At 38.1% G+C, this 22895-nt stretch overlaps 1 protein-coding gene across 1 annotated transcript in view; it reads right to left on the reverse strand.

Annotated features, from left to right (window-relative positions):
* GLUD1 (glutamate dehydrogenase 1) overlaps nt 1-22895 on the reverse strand; it is a 28063-nt gene that overhangs the window by 4445 nt on the left and 723 nt on the right. Inside the window, exons 2-10 of the mRNA XM_050976396.1 lie at nt 11445-11525; nt 10549-10604; nt 9595-9658; nt 7890-7984; nt 4390-4569; nt 2737-2874; nt 1542-1679; nt 1340-1420; nt 438-561 (exon numbers count right to left, since the gene is read on the reverse strand). Coding sequence (XP_050832353.1) covers nt 438-561; nt 1340-1420; nt 1542-1679; nt 2737-2874; nt 4390-4569; nt 7890-7984; nt 9595-9658; nt 10549-10604; nt 11445-11525 — 957 coding nt within the window. The remainder of the gene's footprint in view (nt 1-437; nt 562-1339; nt 1421-1541; nt 1680-2736; nt 2875-4389; nt 4570-7889; nt 7985-9594; nt 9659-10548; nt 10605-11444; nt 11526-22895) is intronic.

A 22895-nucleotide genomic window follows, 5' to 3' on the forward strand; every position in this document is an offset into this window, starting at 1 on the left:
GACTATAAGTGGAGCTGTGAGCCATAAGCAGGTTTTTCCAGTGCCTGTCTCTATTATATTATTGGCCTTTATTGTTGTATGTGCAGAACAATGGCACCTGCTTGAACTTCATTTGAATGCTTCCTAAATACCAAATGTACAGCTGAAAGACGTTTAGTAAGAAGTAATAAATATTTTACTTAAGTGGCTTGACTTCAGTATTTTACAAAACTGAGGTAAGAATTTAAAGATAAACATAAAGGAATGCATTTAGAGTCATTAGTGTTGTGGGTCAGTTAACCTATGAAACCTTTTCTATTCTTTAGTAAGCAGCAATTACAGACTTCTGGGGAAATTGTGGTGAATTTAAGAGTTCTGTTTCCATTTCTCCCACATTTGGTGTTTGCTAGTCCAGTCTATTAATAAAACAGTGTGTGGAAGCAGAAGTGAGCACTTACTGAGCAAGTGGTAGTTTGAATCTCTTTCATATTTGAAAGTCAGACGGCCATAACTGACGTGGTTCAAGTTTTTCAGCCATTCAAAGTAGGATACTGTTACACCACCAGCATTCAGGTAAAGATCCTGCACAGAAAGAAGAAATACTTTGAATTGTGACCATGTGACAAAGCACTATCATGTGCTTTGCCTCATGGTAGTGGCAAAAGCAAGCAATATCATGTCCAAAGCACTACTTTAAACTGCAGTAGAGAAGACAATCTAGTTCTTACAGTTACAGGACAACATTCTCTTCTTCAGTTCAGAGATTACTTCTACTGATTTAAAATAGGATTTGACTTTAGAACACATCTAGTTCAGGTGTGTTTGACAGACCAATTACTTCTATTTTAGCACAAATCTTTAAGAAAATTAGAGCATTATTAGGCCATCTCAGTGAGTAAAGGCTGAAGATCAGCTACTCTGTCTAGCAAGATCACTTGATCACCCTTCCTCTGTGAAAAAAATTGTCATTATAGCTGGATAGGTCTTATTTCAAACTATCACTACACATACTCTATACACTCTGCAGTACACAGTTCTGTCAGAGCACCACCTAGACACACCATGTCTGCAAACTGGCCAGAATATTTACTCTTCCTTCTTTCTGTGTTTAGTGCATGTTTTGATTGAGCAAATGTCAGCAAACTATCATTATCTTTGGTCATTTACAGTTGTAGTGAGGTCTTTAATAAATATTATATTTCTTCAGCAACACTGACACCCATTTCCTAGACATCAGTTATTAAAAACACTCTTAGAGAATGAACGGCTATTAATAAAAGCCTTAAATAACCAGGGTCTTGGTATTCTTCACAAAAATGTTCCTTTGAAATGAAAATCAAAGGTCATGATAGAACCTTACAGGGATAACCATGATATTCCGCTCCAAGAAGATTTTGTCAGCTTCAGGAGTTGTTGGCCCATTGGCACCTTCAGCAATAATCTGAAAGAAATCACAGCACAGAGTAACTCAGAGGTATAGATTTGGGATTGTTCATGCTGATTATTGAATATTAGTATTTAAACAGACCATCTCTGGTTTCCATTTCAACTCTCTGACTTACTTTTGCTTTAACCTTGTGTGCATTGGCCTTGGTCAACTGCTTCTCGCTGGCAGCAGGGATGAGAATGTCACAGTCTATTTCCAGAATGCTGCCCTCAAGTGGCTTTGCTTTAGGGAAGCCCATGATTGTCCCGTGTTGCTGTGTGAAGAAAACAAACCACAGTGGTTTTAGTGTGTTGTGCACTCATACCAATTTCTTCCCTTTTGACTTTGAGTGAGAAAGGGGAGAAGCAACAATACTAGGGAGACAGCACACAATGTAATTCCTATCCTTACTTAGACGTAAAAAGCAAGCTACAAAGCTTCAGGAACAAAGTTCCCAAGACTGAAGCATAACTGCTGTCTGCATAAAGACACTGAGAAACATTTGGTCTCTGGAATATTTAAAAAAAAAGGTTCCTCTCAACTCTTAAAATAGTTTTCAAACAACCAAAATGACTCACTAGTCTGCTACACCCAGAAGAAGTTGCATCATGTAAGATTCAAATGGTTTTTAAAATTCAGTACTACAATGATAGCCTTTGTTTAGTGATAGAATCTACATTCTTTTGAAAAAGAGGGTGATAAAGAAATTGAAATATTCCCTATATAAAAGAAGATAGATAAAATAAGCCCCTAAGAAGCTTTAAGTAGAAGACTGTATTTTAGTGCCTGTGAACTGTCTCCTCAAGTCTGCTTCACTTGGAAGCTGAAATAAAAAGACCACATGCAGTTTTCATTATAAACTACACATTCAAGTCACACTGCCAGGCAGGCTTTCATTCTTTCAGAAACATCCAATAGGTAAGAAACAGCAAAAGTACACTTTGTACATCTTAAACAACCATGTGCTTGTGATTCTCAGTCAGGAATCCTTCAGGAACCTCCTGGCCCTGGTTCCTTAAGATGTCCTTTCTAGTTTAGGCATAAGAACGGCAATAGAATAATTCCAATTCTGAAAACAAAGTAGTTAGCCTGCACACATACAGGCCTTTTTTCGAGAGTCAGGTTAAAGGGTAAAAAAGGTACCACCTGCATTTGCATTCTTGTTGGGGATAAGAAAGAAAGTCAGAAGAATCAATATTTCTAAGCCATTTTGTAAGGACTACTTGCAGCATGCTTTAAATATCATAACACCAGTTTACAGTCATCAGTCGTTCTATCTACTTGCTAAGCTGACAAAAATGAAACTCTTTCTGCTTAGCTAAGTTTCATACCAATTTGAAATCTTCTAGTTCCTTTGGGTCAATCCCATCAGGATTCCAGATGGAACCATTGAACTCTCCGACAGCGACGCATTTTGCACCAAAACGATGCAAGTATCTCATAGAATGCAAGCCCACGTTACCAAACCCCTGAGAGAAAGAGAAAGGTAAAGTAGTTAACCCTCCAGTTAAAATGATGGTTACTGCTAGGGCTAATACAGTTTTAAATAGTTCTTCATCTATTGGCATATCTTGGCATTAGATGTGCATAGGCAAGATGGAAGAAATCTACATCCATGCTATTATTGTCTGAATCTCACTGCAGAAATGATGCCAGTAAGGTACAGTTGTGATGAGTGTTTTATACTGGAAATATAGAAAGGAGGGGTAATGCTGCTATGAAAGTGTCAAAATGATGATGTTTATCAACCTGGGAATGTTCTGGGTATCTACTTTGTGACTGGCACCCTCATAAAGGGATTAATGGATTTTTGTATGACTACTGACTTAATTCCAGGCCATTAAGTTCCTTTACTTCCAGAATGTTGATGTTCTGGAAATAAAAGAAGACACTTAGCAGGCAAAAAGTCATATGATCAATGTTGAAGTTTCTAGTACAATTCTGTGGTGAAAAAAAAACTATAAATATATAGGATAAATATATGTTATACAGGAATAATCAATTCCTTTATAACACAGCTTCAATTATATTTGGGATTTTTGCTTATGTATTAGAAGCAAACTTTGATAGAAGAGTCAATCATGCTTTAGGTCTCTTTGAAATGCTCTAGATTCATTTTCCTATGAGAATTTTCTGCTTTTCTTATGGCCATGTTTTCAGTCCAAGTTTTGCTTAAGTGCCTGTTGGTTAGTCCTCTGCCAGGCCTGAAAATGCTAAAGTGCAGGGAGAGGAGTGTGCTGCTGGGCCTGTGCAGGGCAGAGATGTTTGTTGCAGACCACAGGTTAACCAGAGGACAACTTGGATGTTACAATTACTCTGCTATTTCTTTTCTAACAAGGACTTTTGAAAGCAACAAAACAAATCAGTTCCTCAAATGCTAAATTTAACATATTGTTTAAAGTTGAACAAGTTTCCTCTCTTGGAAATCTTAGGAATGATAATGCATACTACTGACTAATCAAACACTTTCAAAATTCAACTACATAAATCCCTAAGTCTTAGGAACACCAAAAATGTGCATTCAACCCTATAAATTTAGGATAAGGTCTTAGTTTCTATTTTTCCAACTGCTTATTCTGTAATGGAACCCTCAATTTCTCCTCTTCTTACATTTTTTATTGTAAAACATTGCAACAAAATTTGTGTAGGTAAAACCAGTGTCACAGCTCACTGAAAAGTGTGCTTAGTTTAAAGACTTCATGTAACAGTATTTCATTTTGGTGTTTGTAGCTTACAAGATCATAATGACTACAGAGATTTGGCTGTGTGCCTGTAGAGTGCAATGGAAAGTTCAGTTTATAAAAACCAGTCCAAAATAAAGGATGCTATGTTGTTTGAAAAATGTTTCTAAAGTTTGAGAGTAAAGGTTAAGTTGGAAATTTAAAAGCTCTCTCAGTTTTTAAGGGCTACAGCCTGTTTTAAAAACAGCTCTACTGAAAGTCTGTGTACTACTTCTTTTCCTACTGTCTAAGGAAAAAAGTTACCTGAACAGCAAATGTTTTATCTCCAAATCCTGGAGTCATTCCTAATAAACTCATATATGAGGCTTCATTGATGAAATTTTCAATTCCATGGAAGACACCACGGCCAGTTGCAGATATACGTCCATGGATCCCACCCTGGCTGATGGGTTTACCAGTTACACATGCATGTGCATTAATATCCTGTAAAACAGCAAAGGACTTGTGAGACATGGAATTAATCAACCAAAAAACAGCTGGAACAAGAATTTTTGACATAAAGGAAAACAGAAATTTTAAGAGTCAGAACATGATACAGCTTAAATGAATTTAGTTTGTAAAGATGATTTCCTTCCTCACTTTGAGTGAACACCTCAGAATATTCTGTCAGGAAAGTTTTGTAATGCAATTGTGGATATGGTCTGTAATTTTTTGTTGCCTCTAAGTGTGTGTGTTAATTTCAGTCTGTGTATCATGGTGACATCCACAAGCAGACAAATCAAAAATCTTTCAGGAATGTTTCTTAAAGTCAGCTCCTATTTACAGCCACAATTTCTTTACATCACTACTTTTGATATCTTAGTTTTTTTAAGGGCTCAGACATATCCTTGAACTGGCTTTTAATCATCTTTAAACAGTGTTTAGTGTTCCTTTATAACAAATTCAGTTATTTTACAATTACAAAATGAGGCATGAAGTCTGTAGTCAGAATACAGGGATGCTCTCAGAGGAAATCTGCAGTTTGAAGGTCATATGGGAAAAGTTGTGGATTTACTACTTTTATTCAGAAAAGCAGCATTTACAATCAAGACTCTATTCTTAATTTGGTGGCAACAAAATTAGGTTTTCCATATTCCAGATACTCAGCCAAGATAAAATAGCTATATAAAACCATCACTGATTTTTCCAATTGGAATTAATAACATGAAAGAAATTCTTCCAAACCAGACACTGGAACTCCCTCTTCTGTCACCAGTGGTTCCCATGCTCCCACACCCTGGGAGCACAGTCACATGGTGGCTTGGCTTCCAGCACAAGTGAAAAAGGAGGGATGAAAGAGAATCCACTGAAATGAGAGTGCCAGCAGCCGGATGGGTTTCCATTCCACCAGCCACACATTCACTGGGAGGCTCCCTCTGCTCCATCCCTTGTGCCAAAGGCATTTGCATGCCTGTGGTGCAGGGTGCTTGGTGAGAGGAAGGAAAGGAGCAGACAAAAGTAAGTGAAGGCAGAATGGCTGGAGGAGACTAGAGCCATAATGAAGACTAAAACTATTTACTGCTGGAAATGTCAGTGAGTTAACATATAAGCCTCTTTAAGAACAATGAAGGTGATGCTGGGCTTGCCACAGAATTTCTAATTCAGCCTCCCAAAACACAGCTCGCTGCTCTCCATAAGCTGCATGCTCCCTCTTGTGGCATGTCAACTGTAACAAACATTGGCAGGGGTGTTCTCTTGGAACGACTTGGCCTGATGCTTTGATGGACTTTCAGGTTTTTATTCTGTTATATGGTCTTAAACTATGTTTTGGGGGCTTTGTGCATTCAAAAAAGAGGGAACATATTTTATAAATATGTGAAGAAATACAGCTTCCCACCATATATAAGAATGTATTTATCAAAGTCCTTTCCTGTGTACCGAAAGTCAGTTGATTGTCAGGAAGTGCAGAAGAGCGGAAAGGATTAATTTAATAAAAAACTTCAGCCATATGTAACTCAGTGATCCAGCAACTTCAGATGGATTTTCTGGAACAGTTAACATGGTAGTTATTAACAACTTGCATGGTTTGGCAAGAAAATAGAGCATGAAGTGACGACAGATCCAGGTCTTCTTGAAGTCACATATAAAAGCCACGGCTGATGTCAAAGTCCTAAAATCTTTGGTTTCAAGTCAATAAGCAAAAACTTTCAACACATCTTGGGTGAAAACCAAAGAGCATGGCTTTTACTGAGAACCTTGAAAAATGCCTCATAGCTAGCATGAGACTTCTATTTCAGCACTGGTAGCTTATGAGCTTAGTTGGTGGTGTTCAGGCACTAACCTTAGCTCCTTTCTTTACCCCTTTCCCTCCTGCAATGACGCCCTCCTTGTCTCTCAGCTTCCTCACTCTGAATGGTTGGTTTTGAGCAAACTTCCTTTATCTGCTTATATCTGTTATTTGCTTTATCCTTCCCACTTGAAACTCCCTGAACACAGCTGTGTGCAGTGTGCAAGCACAGAGCCATCAGGTCTGTATCTCAGACAGATCCCTCTCACCAGAGTTATCTTTCCACTCCACTGAATGTAGCAGTGTTGCACAGCTTCCATCTGTGTTTGCAATTACGGCTTGTTTCACTGTTGTTCATTGCTCATTTTCTGCTCTTAGTTCCCTTCCCTTCTTCCCCCATGGTCATTTTTATCTTTTTAGTATTCCTTAATCACCTTTATTTTTGCTCTTGGTGTCCCAGACAGATAGTTGTCTGAAACATCTTCCTCTAGAAACTGGTTTTGATGGATTATTCCCCTTTTTATAGCCTTGTCAGAATTCTCACTTTCCCTCTCCATTACCTGGTCATTTTCCACAATAGCCCGGGAGTTCCACTGTGGCTACCACTCTCTCGAGTACAAACAAGCAACCCAACAAAATTCAAGAAACTAACATTGCCCCGGTGCCCTTATTTCAATTTTCAATTAACTTTCTAAAAAAGCATTTCTGAATTCTCTCAGTTTTTTTTATTTTTCAATAGGATACTGCCATACAGAGGGAGTCTAAAAAGAAGCTGTTGTAGGGCAAATCCAATTGTAATCCTCAGTAGTTATTTTCTTTTCTGTTGTCATTGAATCATAAGAATGTGTAGGACTACACAGTAAGGTGAGCTTATAAAGTGGTAAAAATAAGAAATTCATCCATTTGAAAACTTCTCTAACAGGGTTTAGTTTAATTTTAAAAAAATTGGAGCTTTTGTATAAAACTGCATGAGAACTCTTCAATACAGCAAATCTTTTTATTGCCTCCTGGGCTATAAATTATGCCAGTGTCCTTTTGCTTTACACTTTGAAGAATTTGCTGCGTTCCACAATGAAACTTGCTGCTTCCAGGAGACTGCAGAGAGTCTTAAAACTTTTAGTAGTTATACCAATAGTGTGAATGTAATTTGCATGGTCTCTTGAATGAAAAAAAGCATGTATTTAATAAAACTTGTAAATTCAGTTATCAGTTAACAATTTTAAATTAGTAATTACAGTACCAATGAAAAACAGAGGAAAATTATAGAAATAGAAACCAAGTTTAGACTATATACCTTTAAAATCAGTGTATTTTCTTTTTTTGAATAATTGCAACCAGTATTGTATCAGAGAAGCTTCTTTTAAGGCTAGTGTAAGAATATCATCCTTAAAGCTATTTTTTTAATCTTTGCTGTACCCTAAAATCCTCACACCACTGAGGTTGTCACAGTTTGCAAGAATATTTTTAGATCCAGGAAGTAAACAAATTTATATGATTAGGCAGCTTTTCCACTTGAAAGCCTCTGCACAAGACTTACATAGTGTCCTATGGTACTGGCATAGGTGTCAGCAATCCAGGACATTTCCCTCTCCCCCGTGCTCATATCAGGAGCAGGCACATCCACACCAGGTCCTGTTGGCAACAGTGAAAACAGCTCTTTAGGATCCAACACAAATAGTTATTGCCAATCATTATTCCCTTGGGAACTGTGCAGGCCTTGGCAGAGAAGAACTGTTTTCCTGTTTAATCCTCAGTTTACTATGCAAGCAACATATTCTTCTGGACTCAATGCAGTTTTAGATGCTGTACCACACCTTTGTACAATATTATCAAAACCCCCAACCTTTACATAAGCCATTTGATAAAAGGTGAAAGCCACTTTGTCAATAAGAAGAGCAGTGGTTTGGGTGTTTTTGCAGGGAGGTTGCTATCTGGGTATGATTTCTATATAATGTGATATTGATTGGCTTCTTCTGCATAAGAATTTCCTTTCTGTTCCTTGGTGAGTTTAAATATTGAAGGTAGGCTGTATCGAGTCACTGCACTGTAGCACATGCATTTGATTTTACTGCTTACTTCAAGAAAGGCTTCATTTCTCTTTCTTGATTAAATAAACCTTTAAAAGAAGTCTAACACATCTGTTGAAATTAAAAAAAAAAATCTGTTTTTTGTAGATCGCTAAAAATAGTATTTCCCCAGACAATTTAAGATCATAGAAACTTGCTAATCAGGATATTATATGCAACTCTGCCCCAACAATTTTTTCTAAGTATTTTTAAAAGGTTTGTGAAAGTTGTGTAGCACCAACCAGAGAGCCAAAAAGGAAGATAATTTTATCAAACCATTTTAATTGTCACAGAAGTAATTATCACTATTGCTTGCATTGTGTATAGTAAAACCATAGTCACATGTAACATCAGTAAGTGTGTTTATAAAGGAGCTTAATTTAGATGATAAATGCTCTGTCTGGAAGAGCAGCAAACACTCTGGCTGAGGAGCAAGAAAATGCAGATTAAAGGATAGACATTCCCAAGATATGAGGAATACATGACAGACTTTTAACTAGTTACATGCCTCATTATTCATTTGAGTAAGAACCTTCACTGGGTAAAGCTGCTCCCTTCAATTAAAAGTTGAGCCAGCAATTGTCAACTTTCTGCAGTGCAGATGTCCAGACAGCAAAGGGACCAGAACAGCTCAGGGCTGAGTGTGAATAAAGCTCTACTGACATTACAGAAGCTGAGGTTCTGTTACAACAGGCTCTTATGCTTCTTGCCTACGCTTCCCTTCCAGCCTCTGGTTGCCATGGGTGAAGCCATCAACTTTTGCTGGGGTGGATCTTCTATTTCCTTCCTCTCTTTCCTCAGATACCTGCCAAAAGCCTCAACTGAGACTACAGGAAACAGTAACAGTGAAGAGCTTGCTATTAGAGACAAAAACTGCAACAAATATGGTCACCATTTTATGATCTAACTCTGAGAGGAAAGTGATTAATTTTGGATACCGTGACCTCAGCTTTTGTGGCTTCTCATAGCTAGAACAGCCACCAGAAAAAGTTAAGACACAGTTCCCTTTAAAATGCACTGGGATGCAATGACTCAATTCTTTGTAGTTCTTGCGGAAAGTTCTGTACCCAAATTGTTTACAGCTCTCAAAAATACTGTTATCTATCATCTAACGGACACTGCCAATGCACAATAAATCAGATTCCTAAATTTGAATAGTAAAGCTGCCCAACATACCAATAAAGCCCTTTTTTGCCAGCTCCATGGTAAACCTTCTTGTGATCTTTTCCAATTCATTGTCCTATAGAGAAAACGCAATAAATATCAGAAGAAATCATTAGTGCTTATGAGTATTTGCTCAAACTTAGCCCAAGCATAAGGCAACACCCTCTTCTTTTAGAAGAAAGGATGATTCATAATTTATATAATTTATATGCCACTCCCTAGCACTCCTAGTTGGTACTCAGGCAGCACAAGAAACATTGGGCTTTCTTTCTGTACATTCTGATCCATGACAAATTAGGAGCATGGCACAGGAAGAACCACCTGTGCCCACAGCAGAGATTTCCAGCAAACAAATCTGATATCCTGTGTGAGCGATTTACAACCAGCAACAGCAAGAGCTGGCCCTGCCAGTTGTGTAATCAACACAGCCAAATGACTTGACACAAATCCTTACAGGAGCTTTGAGCTTAGAATATCTGTTATGTATTCTAGTATTCCTTTCTGTACAAGTTGTTTTAATTAGGGCAAGAAGGCAAGCCTGCAGTAAACCTTTTATAAGCCAAGTTAGTTATTATTCACACTGGAACACTGCAGAGAATAGTTTAATGGAGCATAAAACTGTTAGTCAAAATAAACAAAAACATTAACTTTTTTTCGAAGAGTAACTTAATTTAAGCTTCTATTAACAGTATCAACTTTAAAAAATTTCCAGGTTCCAAATTATTTGTAGTCTCCTGATTTTCAGAAAAAAATAATAAATTAAGTAATTGAAGTATTCCGCCTCTGAAACACAGACCTTTTAAAAATTCTTTTCCTACCTATTGCATGCACAGGCTACATTCAGCCTTTACAGAGGCAGAAGTGGCAGGAGGTTTTAAGTGGTCAATAATGCCCTTAGAAGAGTTTTTTTAACTGGCTGGCTTCAGTATTGCAGATACCCAAATTTTTATCTATGATTAGGCTTACTGTGTAGTTCTTGGGATTGATCTTGACACCAGCCTTTGCCCCACCAAATGGCACATCTACAAGAATGCAAAGGAAAATCATTTTACTTTTTCAGCAATAAAGGCAGAACACTTGAGAAAGATGTGTAATTATATCTTTGATTTTAGTGGTGATTTTGGTTTTGCTACATTTATGGCTTCTGAAGTGTAAGTTATAATCTGATCTAGGTACTCTATTTATAAAACTGGGAGATCTTTCAAGGCACTTTGAAAATGGTCTTTAAAAGCCGAAAGTTCATTATTTAAATTTTCTATGCTTAAATATCTCTTGTACTTTACACTTGTAGAAATGATAAATTTCATCTTTTTTATTTAACTGGTTTAGCTCAAAAATTTTACTTTGGGAGTCCTAAGCACACTTGTATACATTAGGGGAAAGTAATTTCTTTTCTTACTCATAATTTGCAGATTCTCCCCAAACTCCTCTACAATTTAGTAGCTGTGTACAAATTATACTTCTTTATAAAGGAATTTTATCCTTTGCTCTCCATAGCTCCCCTGCCTGAATCTTTTACAGCCTCCATCTGTTCCCGCTAAAATTAGTCCCCTACTAATCCAAGTTTGTCATTCTTGAACATGAGTTCAAGATGTAGTACTTTTTATGGGAGATGGTAGTAAGCAGAATCTGGACTTTTCAAATGAAAATGCAACCTTATTTAAGTATTTTCAGTGACAGGAAAGGGAATACGTATTATTATTTTGGTCACTATAGATTTTTCCACCTTGCTACAGATTTAAATTAGAGATTAGTGTCCGAAATTCAGTTTAATCCTTTACATGCTTGGTTTTTCTATGTAATTACATCAGTACTGATTGAAACTGACGATTGAAATCTTGCCTTGAAAAATGAGCACTTACCAACCACAGCACATTTGTACGTCATGAGAGATGCTAAGGCTTTCACTTCATCCACACTAACATCCATACTGTAACGAATACCTGCAAAAGACACATGAGAAAAAATAGGAATTCACTAAACACCTTCATAAGTGTTTATAAATTGGGAAGGGTTAATCCACACCAACAATCTTTAGCATGCAAATAGGTTGTTTATCAACTTATTTACTCTAAGAGATAAAGAACAAGAACCTGTTCCCCTACTTAAATGTTTCTCTTTTATGTAGCAGAAATTCACTACTTCAGTAATTTTCTATGAAGTAGCTTAATGGCAGCACTCAGGAAAAAAGGGAAAGCACTTAGGGGAAAAAGTGAATATTCCTTGTGATGACAATGAATCAAGCTAACAGGTAGCTAAGAGAAGAGTTTTTGAGAGGCTGATAAAGCTCTTCAGCATTCCCAAGATCTTTAGCTTTGGACTTCATTCATTGTATATAAAAAAATAACTTTGTTCCTGAACATAACTTATCAGTACAGGTTATAATCAAGATCTTTTTGATGGAGTAATACAAGCTGCTGTTAAGTTCTAAGCCTTGACTTTAAGGCCCTGGCTGCTAGGCACAGCCACAAAACAAAAAGCAACAAACCACTCTGCTAGTTTGAATTTTTTCAAAACATTTTGAGGGAATAGTCCTACACCAGCAAGCTTGTAAGACAAGGCCACCCATCCCACACCCAGACTGAAGCCAGCCCACACCTGCATTCCCTGCTCCAAGTCACTCAGCAGGGCTGCAAGTGTGTGCTGACACATGGTACAAATGCAAATTCAGTTTGTTGTGTGCTGGCAGCAGCTCAGATGCACAATGAGTGAGCTCAGCATTCAAGGCAGCCCAGAGCTGAGTAAAAAATTGTTTACACAAATGTAAGGAGATCTTTCGCCTTCCTGACTCTTACCAGTCTTCTGAAAATGGAAAAATCCAATAAATTTATTGAACTCAAAGTTAAGATTCATGTATCTGAAGGTAGCTACAGAGTAGGAAATATTTAACCAAACTGACAGAGCAGATGCAGAGAACTAGAGATGCTTAAATATGATGTTTAAGATCAACATGTGCCCCAAGTCATGTGGCCACAACCAAAAGGGTCCTACAGCTGTATGTTTGTTTCTATCCAAGCTTCTCCTACTTAACCAAGGATACAACAGAGCCGTGAATAATTTATTATTCCCATCTTTACTCCCCAAATCTTTGGCTGTAGGTTCTGCCAAGTTGCACAGTGGTTTGTAGCAAGCACAGAGTGTCCTTTAGATGCCAGAACATGGCACCACAAATTTCCTATTATGTAAAGAGAAGACCATATTCAGGTTCTCAGGAGTGAAAAAAGGCCAGCATACATTATCCAAACTAAAGCACTGTGCTGCTATGAAAGCCATTCCTGAATGCTCTGGAAACAATCCCAGTTTCAAAGGAACTAAGTGCTGCTCAAATAAAGCTGAGGGCCAAGTGCTGCTTTCTTATGTGAGTTCAATCAGTAAAAGAAAGTACCATGCCTCTGCAGAACAGAATTTAAATTTATTGTGTATATGGGAGAAGGGTGGTCTCCAAAAGCAAACCAAGTAGTTTCTGACTCAGCTGCAAGGAGTTAACATCTGAGCTTTCAATAACTTTCTCATGGGAAGTAATATTCAAAATTTAAGTAGAACCTGTCAGAGCCCAAAAGACCAGTCAAAGTTAGAACATGAATGTGTTGGGGTTTTTTTAATATGTCTTACCCTGATCCTTCAGAGGAGCAGTTATCCTTCTGTCAAGCTCTGAGCAAGAATGAGCACTACCTATGGTACTAACTGTCCTGCCTGGGGAAACCATTCCTTCTTGGTTGAGCAGGTACTCTGGGGACAGGTCTCATCTGAGTATTGCTCAAGCCAGCCAAGTTTGGAGTCACAGCCTATGTTGGCCAAAAGTGAACTCTGCCCCTCCACCCCCCAGGTGAACTAGATCACTGTGTATTTATTCAACCCGTTTACCTCTTCAAACTCCCAAGCTGTGTATAAATGTGCTCCTGCAGGCACACAAAATGTTTATTGTCATATGAAAAGCAGCAAGGAGACTAAATACTTTGGGATAGTTATCTTGGATAGTTTAAAGAGAGAAGCAAAATTCAAAAAGAGAAGGAAGCCTCTCCTGCAAATCATATAGAAGACAGGATCTGAAGAGGTAAACAAGCAGTACTTTAACTGGAAGTGCTGGTGCACATATTTACTCCAGTGCATGTAGAACAGTTAGATCTCTGGTTCCTTGTATTACCACAAACTTTGACGTAATAAATGTCAAGTTTTCATATGAAAGTAAATAGGGAAAAAGCCCCAAAACTAACAAAGTACTGACAGGCTTTCAACTGAGCTGCCTGTCAGGCATGTACACATACCAGAACACAGGAAAGTTTTGGACTTGAGGTCAAAACCATTATTTTCTGGACAACTTCATACTTCAGAATAAGGTTTAACTCCTTTTCCAGGCTTTTAAACAGTTGTAATTAAAATGGCTTGACTGCTGGCTTTATCTTTGTAAGTGGAAGACTAGTCAGTTCTGAGAGTTGTGCTGACTTTACTCGTCACTCTTCTCTAGTTTATGTGGTAAAATCTTTCATTAGGTGAAGTTCAGGATGTGAACCCAAGTTCTCTGACAGGTGTGATGAATTTTTCCCTTCCCTGGCAGGAGCACATAACATTTAGGATGCGCTAACACTTAATTCCTTTTCACAATTCAGCCAGTTACTGTTTTCCAGGAATTGTAACTACTCTACAGGAGGGCCACCTCTTGACAGGGAAGTTATTCCTGATAAGCTGTTAAGACTGATGAGAAGCAGGCATCTGAGAATGCTGCACATTCCATCTGCAAGCAGATGCACAAAGATAAAACACTTACTTAATTTCTATTCTATTTAGACATCATTGAAATTTAGTTTGACAGCTTCCTAATTTGGCAGGAGTATTGCCACGCATTTGCGTGGCATCTTTTGGCAGTATTACTATGCATTCAATAGCCTAGGTCTAAAAATGGACCATATTCACAGATCAAATACTGGGTTTGGTTTTCTGGCTATTTTTTTTCTTAAGGTTCTTACCACATAAAAGCAAACAAAGTCACTGTTAGGTAGCAAGATTACAATTTTTTTAAACTCTGGCAAATTCCACTCAGTAAGTCTCTGGAAACTTGTGTCTTTTACAGCAAACTACAAAAAAATAGTTTGAAGAAAGCCTCAAGTTACAGTATGACTCATGGCCATGGAAAATACTTTTCATTGGAAAACATATGAATTCTTGTTCCAGTTGAGAATTCTCTTTCCTTACCACGCCCCAAGAAGTTAAACAGTATGCTAAGAGTAACTTTGTTTTTCTATGCACAAAGGCTTCTAAACAAGGAAGTAAGTTTTCATTTAATTTTTTAGTATTGGTCAGTATAAAGAGAAGGCTTTATCATTACATGGCAGTGTCTGTGCTTTTAAAACTTCTTTTTTATGATCTGTATTATAGAGATATTATACTTCACTCAGTTACTTCTTCACATCAAAGCAGCCTTTATCAGCAAGGCTACTTTGGATTCTATAGTAACAGCAGTTAGTTATAATTTTAATAATTTTATCATTTTGTAGCAAGGGGTGTACCAACATATGCATAACAAAGACCTTGATTTCCAAGAAAATTTGGGATACATCCTACTAGATTTTACATTGTACAGACTTCAATATGTTCTGTGATGTTAAGCATGTTTATTATGCTTCCTTAGAAAATGTGGTGTACAGTAGTCATCCTTTTCAAGGATCCTTTTCAAGGATGACTACTGCCTTTCTAGTACTCCCACAAATCTATTTAAGGAAGTACGTGTCACTATTTTCTGAGCTTCTTGTGCAGTGATCCTAAATGGTAGTACCTACATGCCCCCTCGCTACTAACGAGCACGGGGTATTCAAAGTCTCAAAAAACCCCTCAGCAGTTGCCATAGCAACAGCTCAAAGCAAAACACTTGGTAAACTACTCCTCCTGTTTAAGTATCTTGTAAATCTTAGTAAGTCTCTCAAGTTCCCCAGAACCTGGAACACATTTGCATCTCAGCCTAAATTATTAATATCTAACTAAGGGTTTTGTCCTCCTTGGACTTCAGTGTTTTCTTCTGGTTGTCATGTACTTGTGAACCTTGGAAGTAATTTGGGTCCTTTACAGATGACAATTCCTGTTAATATGGTGCATTTGTTCTGCTCACCCCTATTTGCAAAGTGCTTGCTCATCAAAAGAAACCTTCCAGAGCAGCAGCTATCCTACAATAGCCACACAGCACTCAGCAACACAGATGTCATCATATCCTCTGGAAGTTCCTAGGACTGACTACAGGCATGTTAATCTCCCAGTTAGCAACACGGGATTCTGCAGCAGCTCTGTGGGTTAGCAGCTTGCCTGACCCTGTCCAAAGGCTTGAGTCCACAGTCTGAGGGAGCTTCAGTATAGATGCTCACCTATGGATTCTGCAATATCCATAAATCAGTCCCAGCACTTACTGCAGGGCCTTAGTTCCTTAATGTTTTAACTCTGGATTATGTGTACTTGGTTAGTAAACAGTGCAATTGTGATTGCATTGCCATCAAACTCAGTATTCACTAACACCTAATTCAGTAGGGACATATCGTCCAAGCAATTCTTAAACACTTTCAGAACACACACATTTTTCTAGACTCAGAAAAACAATCCAGCCTTCCCAAGAAGGAAATTGCTGAGCCTTATTTAATCATTTGAAAAGTGTGGTAAACAGCTCAGTGACCAATTTGTAATTATTGAAGACAAAGAAATTCCAGATAAACCTAACAAAGCAAGATGAGTAATTCAGTACTGGAAAACAAGAACACTGTACACCAATCAGTAACAAGAACCACTAATTCCTAAATTCAATTCACTAACTGCCAAGAGAGGAGATAAAAATATTTATCTCTTCCTACACAGCACTAGCCAGCTACAAAGCTGGGGTAGGACAGACATTCCCCTTAGAGACACCCCTCCATTCTGCTTTAAGCGCCAGTATGTATAAAATGACTGTAAGGTATTCAGCCAGACAGAATACTTCAGTATACCACTTATTGTATGTTTTTAATAAGCTGCACTTGAAGTATGTTTAAACATATATGTTTATTTCAATCCATGCTGAGCAAAGCCAAGAATTTTCTTTATTCAAAATGCACCTCTGGTGCATTGATAAGACTTGTATTTTTAATCTGAATATGGCAAATCTAGTACACTACCAGGCAAGCAAATAGGACATGAATTTATGCACTTGGAATCTGGCTATGAAGTAAAGTCTCTCACCTACAGAACTACCTCAGCCCCACCTAAAGGATTAGATCTCTCATTAGAGTGCACTCAAAGCTGTAGAAACAAGGACGGAAACAGGGAGATACAGTAAACTGCTTCCACATAGATATTTTTATTATTATTACCATGTGCAGGGGGGTGTGTGCAGAGGGTGGAAATAACACACAAGTTGGCCCTGGCTGGTCCAAATGCCATAGGAGCCACAAAGCAAGAAGCCACCACAGTGCTGACACAAGGCAGGCAAATTCCATGCTCTTCCTAAGAGTCTAATTTCTAACAAGATGGAGCTGTTGCAATTCATGCAACAAAAAAGTGTTTGCCAAGATCACCCAGAGAACAGGAGGGAGACTATCACACAGGAGATTCCTCTCCAACACGTGTTTATGCAGAAAGCCCAATGCTGAGAGAGGTATGATCTCTCTATAAATAGACAAAGAGCCAACAGTAGCAAGGGAAAACAACTATTTAAGATCAAGGACAAAGCTGGCTACCCCAGCAATGGTGTGAGCTGATTATATAAAAAAACTGAGACTAAAAGGATTCACAGCCAAAAGAGTAAGGCATAGCCTCTTACAAGAATATCAAAGGTAAAACCAAAAACTTTATATGGTTCACATTATAACTAGCATATTAAAAGACAGTAAAATACAAGACATACATTCCTTTCCTTATTTTTTCATTTGCAATTTAAATGTATATCCACTGTTGCACTAATTGTGAAGTTAGATAAGTTACAATAAGAGAACAGAAACCTATGAAAATTGGTCAAAGGTTGGACTCAAATCTTAGAGGTATTTTCCTAGAGGTATTTTCATTAGAGGTCTTAATGATTCTGTGAAAGTAAGGCACTTGTACAAGCTTTAGCTGTAACACTGCAAGTGTTATCACAATTAGGCTAATTACCTTTTTTCCCAAAAAAAACCTCTCCTGCTCCTTTGGAGTTAGATGAATTTCCAAGGTTTATTTCAGATTACAGATGGTCCATGTTATAGTTATATCTGTTGCATGGTCCATAGGGTACATTTCTATGTCCTTCTCGAAAGACCCCTGGCCAAAAGCAAAGCTCTCAACTTTCACCCATGCATGATTTAAAAAAAATCAAAGCCACTAATTCAACCCCAAGATAAACAGCTCTGCTAGTTCCAAGATACCTTATAGCGCTACTCCTTACCCTCTTAGAAAAGGAATAAATAATGGTGAGGTTTTTCTTTTGCAAGTTAGGTTTCCATCATCAGGTATATACACTGTTTTAACCACAATAATGTCTGCAAGAGAGTATTTTGTGACTGGGCACTGAGATCAGTGCCAGCCTTGGACCTCTGCAATTGGAAAACTACAGCAAGGCTGGCAGGAATATAAGTCACCTTATGCAGTAAGAAACTCATTAATATGAACTCATGAGCCAAGTGAGAAGGATAAATCCTGATAGGCAGAATAAATGCAGCCAAGACCAGACAACAGGAAAGTTTTGTAGTGCAGAATAGCTCCTTCCACTAACCAGCCAAGGCAGCACCACACAGGAAATCAAATTCATTCACCTCCAAGTCAACTGAACAAATAAAGTAAGACTCATTTGTCTTCACATAAAAGAGTGAACTCAGAAGTAATGTTTGAAAAAACTTTCAAAATTCCTCTGTAAATGAAAGTTATCCTAAATCTAGCCGAGAACTAAAGGAGGGTTTTAAAACCTTTCTTAACTGAGGAAGCAGCTGGGACTTGGTTACAGCAATTTGGGTGAGCACAAACAAGTTAGGCTTTTTCTGTCTCTGATTCATTTGGTTTCATTTATAACAGATCTGTTGGACAGTTGGAAAGGCTTGAAAAAGTTTTAAACCATTTAACAGCATTATTTCCATAGTAAATGCTACCTAACAAACACAGAAACACTTCCATACTACTAAGCAGGTAAAAATCCAGTAAGTTCATTTTGTTTTCTGAAACTGACCAATTAATGATAAATAACCATCAGCAATCACATAAAAAGTAGCTTAACCAGTTCTACACCTTTCACAGAACCGGATGCAATTATTTAGAAGAATTTATTATTTTAAGTAGGAACTGCCAGAGTACTTTCCAACAAAGTCATCTGTATTCAGACATCTCATTTCCTGTACCCTACTTGGTTTGTTTTACTTCTTTAGGCAGCTGTCAGTGCAGTGAACAACAGCAGCTGTGGTTTCCTGTTAGTACTGGCCACTGGCATGCAAGTCACCACATCAGCAAAGGAAAGAGTGATGTGACCCACAGCATTACTCCATTTACCAAGCAGCATCAGTCCAGTTGTATAAATACTACATTTGGAACATAAGCAACCTGAGTACCAACACACAAGAAAACTGCTTATTCCATATTCTCAGTGGGATGAGGAGGCATCTAACTGATTTTTCTTTTCTAGTTAACAGTTACATTGCAGAAAATGGAGTCCTTAAAACCTGGATTTGCATGCTGGACATACTGCAAGACCTACCACTTAAATGGGGATATTCATGATGGTTCTGTAAAGATTCCTAAAGTACAGAAGAAAAGCACTGCTAAGAAAAAGAATCACCACCTTCTCAACTTGCAAAAGTTAGCAACCCCCAAAGCAGAAATAAGGATTAACTTCTACAACAATTAAATAGGTAAGCACCACAAGATTCAACAAGAAGTGTTATTTCTGGGTTCTCTCAATAAGGTGGAAAACCACTGAAAGTTGTAAACTGAAAACACAGCGTGTTTCAGTACTTCAAGCTTCTTTTCCAGAAAAGCACTTTTCTTCACCCAATGAAGAATCACTTGCATAGCTATGTAGTGACAGCTCTGTCCAACACAACCAAGCTGACTTGTGTTCTTACATGTGCTTTGAGGGGAGAGAGTAAAATAGGAAAAACCTTTAAATAACTTCTTATTTTTATTAACAATGCTTTTGATTGTTAGAATTAGGCCATCAAGAGCACTGTACTTCTTGAACAGAAATACAACAGTCAAGTTTCTCTACCAAGGTGTAGAAGTTTGCCTATCCAAAAAATGTAAGACTGATCTTGGATTTGCCCCCATGCAGCTGTATCAGGCTACAGTCATCCATCACTCAGGAGCTGTATTTTCAAAGCAGTCTTCTCATGGCATTCACTCTACTGAGGTATTTCTACTTTGCAGGCAAAAGAGAAGCCAGCACAGAGCAGGTATGGAAGGGCTACTAGTCAAGGAACTGCTGTTTCATACCAGCTGGTATCATTTCTATGCACATGTGAAATTTATAAAGATAAACCTTGCATTTAGAATCTGGCAGTTTTCACAATTGGTCTGGATCACCAAACGGGGATTGAGGTTTCACTCCAGAGGAGAATGAGCAGGCAAAGAAATTAAGATACCTCTGACAGAAGGAACATCATCTGAATGTTATACTGTTAACTAAAAACGTTTAGTAGAAATAAGAAGGTGCTGCTAAAGTGCATATAATTAAAATGTTTATTTAGACTCTTTTTCTTTGAGTAATTCAGCTGCCTCCAAGTTTAGGGCATTTAAATCAAGATTTTAAAATTTGATTTACAGTATAAATTCTTCATTAGTTCATGGTTAAATCTCTAAATGCCCTTATAAACAGAAAAGCATGCAGAAGTAACATACAACCACTAATGCAGTATTTTGGTATGAATGTACTGAAAAAATTAGGATAATTAAAGGAGGACAGCCTTTAAAAAACTTAAAAACTTTTGAACTCCTACATTTCCTACTTGAATCTTCAAGTGTACTTTGATAATTTGTCTAATCTGCATACAGAACAGTATTTAATATTCTCTAACCAGCATCGCTTATCCTTCAGTTTATGTAAACATCAAGAAATATGAGATGAGCTTTTAAAGCACAATGGTCCTTGAAAGAACAATAGACATGACAAAGCATCCCCACTTACTTGCAATCACCTAGCAGTAACTAAACACCATTTCTTTCTTAGAACCAAATACATACACCCCACCCCACCCCCCCCCCCCAAAAAAAAAAGCAGAATGGGTAACCTTGCTTTATCAAATTTTACTTTTCAGGAAAGCACAAAGTTAAAGGCCATAATTTTGCATGTGAAAAGATGTGCTGTGTTCCTCCTAAAGTCTTTGAAAGCCTTCCATTTGTCAACTCACCCCTTCTTTTAGAAGGGGGCCTTATGTCCCTTGCCATTTCTTGATGGTGTGAATTACTTGCATTGGACTCTGGGGTCCACAGTGTGTGGGACACTCCAGTAAGTTTCCCCATTTCATACTGTTACATGGAGTTTGGAGTTGTGTTTCATTGGACTTTGTGCTTTTATTCTTGTGGACTGTATTAGGATTGTAGTTCAAAAATTCCTTTTGGAAAAAAGTTCAAGTTGTTGTTACATTTCAGGTGGCTCAAATGCACTAAAAATGCAGAAACATCTCTACCACTCCTTTGTCTTTAGAGCAGAAATGTTCTACTTCCTCACAGCTTTTTCATACCGGGTTTCAAGCAATTGATCTTTGCTTATCATGCATCCCATTGAAATTTACTACCAATTCAGATCTGTCACCTGATAGTGAGCAAGTTCCTAGAGAGCAGTAGAAGGTGAAATCCATTAATGATCTCTGTGCTTAAGAATGGAAAGGAAATATCATTTGCAATTCCTTCCCTAAATTCAGAGGGGGTGGGGAGCAGCACAAGAAGAAAAGGACAAACTACTGAGACTTCCTACTTTCTCGAGCTGTCATTTTCAATTGCCTATAAGTGCTTCGTGTTTGCTTCAATGTGAGTGCAGACAGGCATAACAAATGCCACTGAAAATCAAGAAATTCTGGTGAGAATTTAGAAATGTAGGCATCAGAACAGTGTCCAATCACCCAGTTGGTGGGGTTTGTTCATGTACAGTGCATTTTATAATTATTTGTTGTGTAAACATTAGTTCCTTCACTTATGAGCAGTACTAATGTGAAATATCAGAAGCTATCATATATTAATATTATTTTATTACTTCATTTGCCGCTGGACTGCATTTTGTTAAGCAGGATCTTAAGAGTAACACAGGCTGTACAGCAAAGGACTTTTTGTAAGCAGCAGCAAAGAGTAACTTAACTGAAGCAGAAATACAACAGTAGTGTGATATCCATCAGTATTTTAAAAGAAATTATAGTAATGGTATAGAACAGTAGATTCACACAGAGTAAACTTTAGCCACGCCCATGCTGGCTGGAGTCTCACGTTAATTTTTCTTCCAAGTAAACAACCAAAAGTTGAGTTAGCCTCTTTTGGGTAAGAATTTAGCATGTTACAGGACACTCACTAGATATTTGATTTTGGAATGTTAGGAACCACATTAACGGGACACACTACAGAGAGAAATCCTCACCAGCTGGACTGATTCTCACAAACACATTCACCTAAGAACACCTTTCCTAATCTAGTCTTGAAGTCAGATGACTCAATTTATAAGAAATTGCTTGGTTTCTCTAACTGTCATTATTTACTATAAAGCTGATGTACACTGAAAAAAAAAAAAGTGTTTACAGACTACAGAAGCTCTGGTTTGAGTCACAGACCTGAAATGGTTTCCAATACTCAAATGTCCACAAAGATCAGAGCTCTTGAGTAAGTTATGCTGAAGGACATCTGTATTTGTTTTTCAAGGAAATGCCATCTATCCCAGACTAAAAGGGAGTCTGATTCCTCTGAGATCCCATGAGAGCCCAGCTCTGCTCATCTCCAGTGGGATTCACCCTCTCGGTCCCTCAGCATGTCGTTGGTCTCACCTACCTAGAGCTAGCCACTTCCAGAAAAATCACTTTTGTCTAACTATGTATCCAGCCGGTAACTGGAAACACAGTTAACTCGTTATTAAAACTTGTTATTTTTCTCTAGGGATGTTTTCTGTGTGAGCACTAGCTTTTCGCCAACACAGCCGGCTGAGTGTCAGTGGCTCCTCCAGCTCTCGACTCGAGCAGGCACTTCTAGCGTGGAGCTACAAACACTTTCCCTACAAACACTATCGAGGTCTGAGTCAGATCGAGTTAAAACCAGGCGGGGATCTCTTCGCCATGCCTAGGGATAGACCGGCGGTGGGTGCGGCGAAGGCCCGACCGGCGGCCGTGACACCCGGCCCCGGGGCTGGCCCGGGGGTCACCCGCGGGGCCGGG

The sequence above is a fragment of the Serinus canaria genome, chromosome 6, assembly GCF_022539315.1.
Source record: "Serinus canaria isolate serCan28SL12 chromosome 6, serCan2020, whole genome shotgun sequence".
NCBI lineage: Eukaryota > Metazoa > Chordata > Aves > Passeriformes > Fringillidae > Serinus > Serinus canaria.